Consider the following 2,365-nt stretch of genomic DNA (forward strand, 5'->3'; position numbering starts at 1 on the left):
GGGCGAGGAGTATGGGTGAGTTCAGCTTGAGTTTGTCTTAGTCCTTGCTGAGTGGACTGCGTGGTGTTTTCTCTTGAGCTTACCTGGCCACTGAAGTGTGACTATAACTTTCTCCCCCACGGTGACCCCCTATGCTTAATCTTGATGCAGACAGCTTTGGGATGGAGAGGCTAAACTCCATACTGAAACTGATCCTTGTTTTTTTTTTCAACATTGGAAATTGTATACTGCTTTATTAAAATCATCTTTCCCATTCTTTTCTCTTTTATGCCATAGATGATTTTCAGTTTTCAGTTGTTCTCACTGAGATGGAGAAACTTCATGAATCATCTGCCGCAACAGCAATCAGGACCGTTGTTTGTTACTCTACATAAATGTCATGGAAGAAAGGCTGGTTAAAATCAGAATCTTAGTATCTTGAATATATACCTTTTTTTTCTGGGGCTGGGGATTGAACTTAGGGGGCATTCTACCTTCCAGCTGTGCCCCCAGCCCTTTTCTGTTTTTAATTTTGATACTAGGTCTCACTAAATTGCTGGATTCTTGCTAAGTTGTTGAGGCTGGCCTTAAACTTATAGTCTTTATGTCTCAGCCTCCCAAATACTGTAATTATAGGTATGTGCCACTGTGCCCAGCTGTGGAATAATTAAAAAAAAAACAAGGATGGGTAGGGCCGAGTTAATCTAAATCATTTGTTTATATTAAAATATAACCAAAGAAATTAGCATACTCTAAATAGAGATTAAGAGAAAATTTAAATATTTTTTCCAAAGTTATCTGAAGTCACAAAATGGGAACAAATATGACATTTAAACTCAAGTCTATATCAATTAAAAGACTTTACACAGCATAAAATATTAATACTATGCTGCCTGTTCTATACTTCCTTTAGGGTTAGCAGTTCCCTTAATTTGGGGAAACAGTTGAAAAATAAATAAAAGAATTACTCTATGCCATACATTACTTAGTGACAGGATTAGAATGACTCCCATTTAGAAATTATTTATGACACATCACAACTTTTGGCTCCCAGTGAGTTTCTGAAAGTGTTAGTTGCTTTTAGAGAGGTTCCCCTCCATGTACAGGCTAGTCGTTGCTCGCCCTAGACTAATTAGACCCAAGGATGAGGAATCACACACCAGTAACTGAGTTCCTTCTGATGGGAATCCCTCATACAAAGGGGCTGGAAAATGGGCTCTTTGTCCTGTTCCTGGCCTTCTACCTGCTCACGCTGCTGGGGAACCTGCTCATTCTCCTGGTGATTCTCACCTCCCCCAGCCTCCACACGCCTATGTATTTCCTCCTGGGAAACCTATCAGTGGTTGACATCTTCTTCCCTTCTGTGAGTTCTCCCAAAATGATGCTCTACCTAACGGGACAAAGCCGTACCATCTCGTACCAGGGCTGTGCCTCCCAACTCTTCTTCTACCACTTCCTGGGCTGCAGTGAGTGTTTCCTGTACACAGTGATGGCCTACGACCGCTTTGCAGCCATCTGTCACCCTCTGCGGTATACAGTCATCATGAGCCATCGGGCGTGTGCAGCCCTGACTCTAGGCACTTGGGTGGGGAGTTGTCTGCATGCATCTGTGCTCACATTCCTCATCTTTAAGCTGCCCTACTGTGGTCCCAATGCAGTGGACAATTTTTTCTGTGATATACCAGTGGTGCTGGCTCTGGCCTGCACTGACACCTCGCTAGCACAGGCGGTGAGTTTCATCAACGTTGGTCTCATTGCACTTGTGTGTCTTCTCCTTGTCCTTGCCTCTTACACCTGCATTGTTCTCTCCATATTGAAAATGAATTCCTCAGCAGGCAGGCGGAGAGCCTTTTCCACCTGCAGCGCCCACATGACTTCCATCCTGCTCTTCTATGGACCAGTGGTCCTCATTTACCTCCGGCCTGCCTCCAGCCCTTGGCTGGACTCTGTGGTGCAGGTGTTGAATAATATTGTGACCCCCTCTCTGAATCCTCTGATCTACTCCCTGAGAAACAAAGAGGTGAAGATGGCTCTGAGGAAGACACTGACCCAAGGATCGAAGACTCCTGGGGAGTGAGCTGCAAGTCATTATCTCATCATCTGTCTTTATGACTTTGGTGTTTATCTGGAACCAATTTTTCTCCTCCTCCTCCTCTTTCTCCTCCTTTCCTCCTCCTCCTCCTCCTCCTCCTCCTCCTCCTCCTCCACCTCCTCCTTCTCCTCTTTCTCCTCCTCTTCCTCCTCATCTCTTTCCTCCTCTCTCTTTTTCTTTGATACTGGAGTTTGGACCCAGGGGCATTCTACCTTTGAGCTACACCTCCATCCTATTTTGTTTTGAAACAATCTTGCTAGGCTGCTGAATATCTCATTAAGTTGCTGAGGCTGG

General features: G+C 44.6%; 1 protein-coding gene across 1 annotated transcript; it reads left to right on the forward strand.

Moving 5' to 3' along the window:
• Positions 1 to 1,123: 1,123 nt before the first annotated feature.
• Positions 1,124 to 2,056, forward strand: LOC308271919 (putative olfactory receptor 10D4; the record flags this gene model as incomplete). Its single annotated transcript, XM_080708592.1, has 1 exon — positions 1,124 to 2,056. One exon carries the CDS (start codon positions 1,124 to 1,126, stop codon positions 2,054 to 2,056), a length of 933 nt encoding a protein of 310 aa, XP_080564718.1.
• Between the last annotated feature and the right edge of the window lie 309 nt (positions 2,057 to 2,365).

Source organism: Muscardinus avellanarius (genome assembly GCF_963383645.1).
Source record: "Muscardinus avellanarius genome assembly, chromosome: 1".
NCBI lineage: Eukaryota > Metazoa > Chordata > Mammalia > Rodentia > Gliridae > Muscardinus > Muscardinus avellanarius.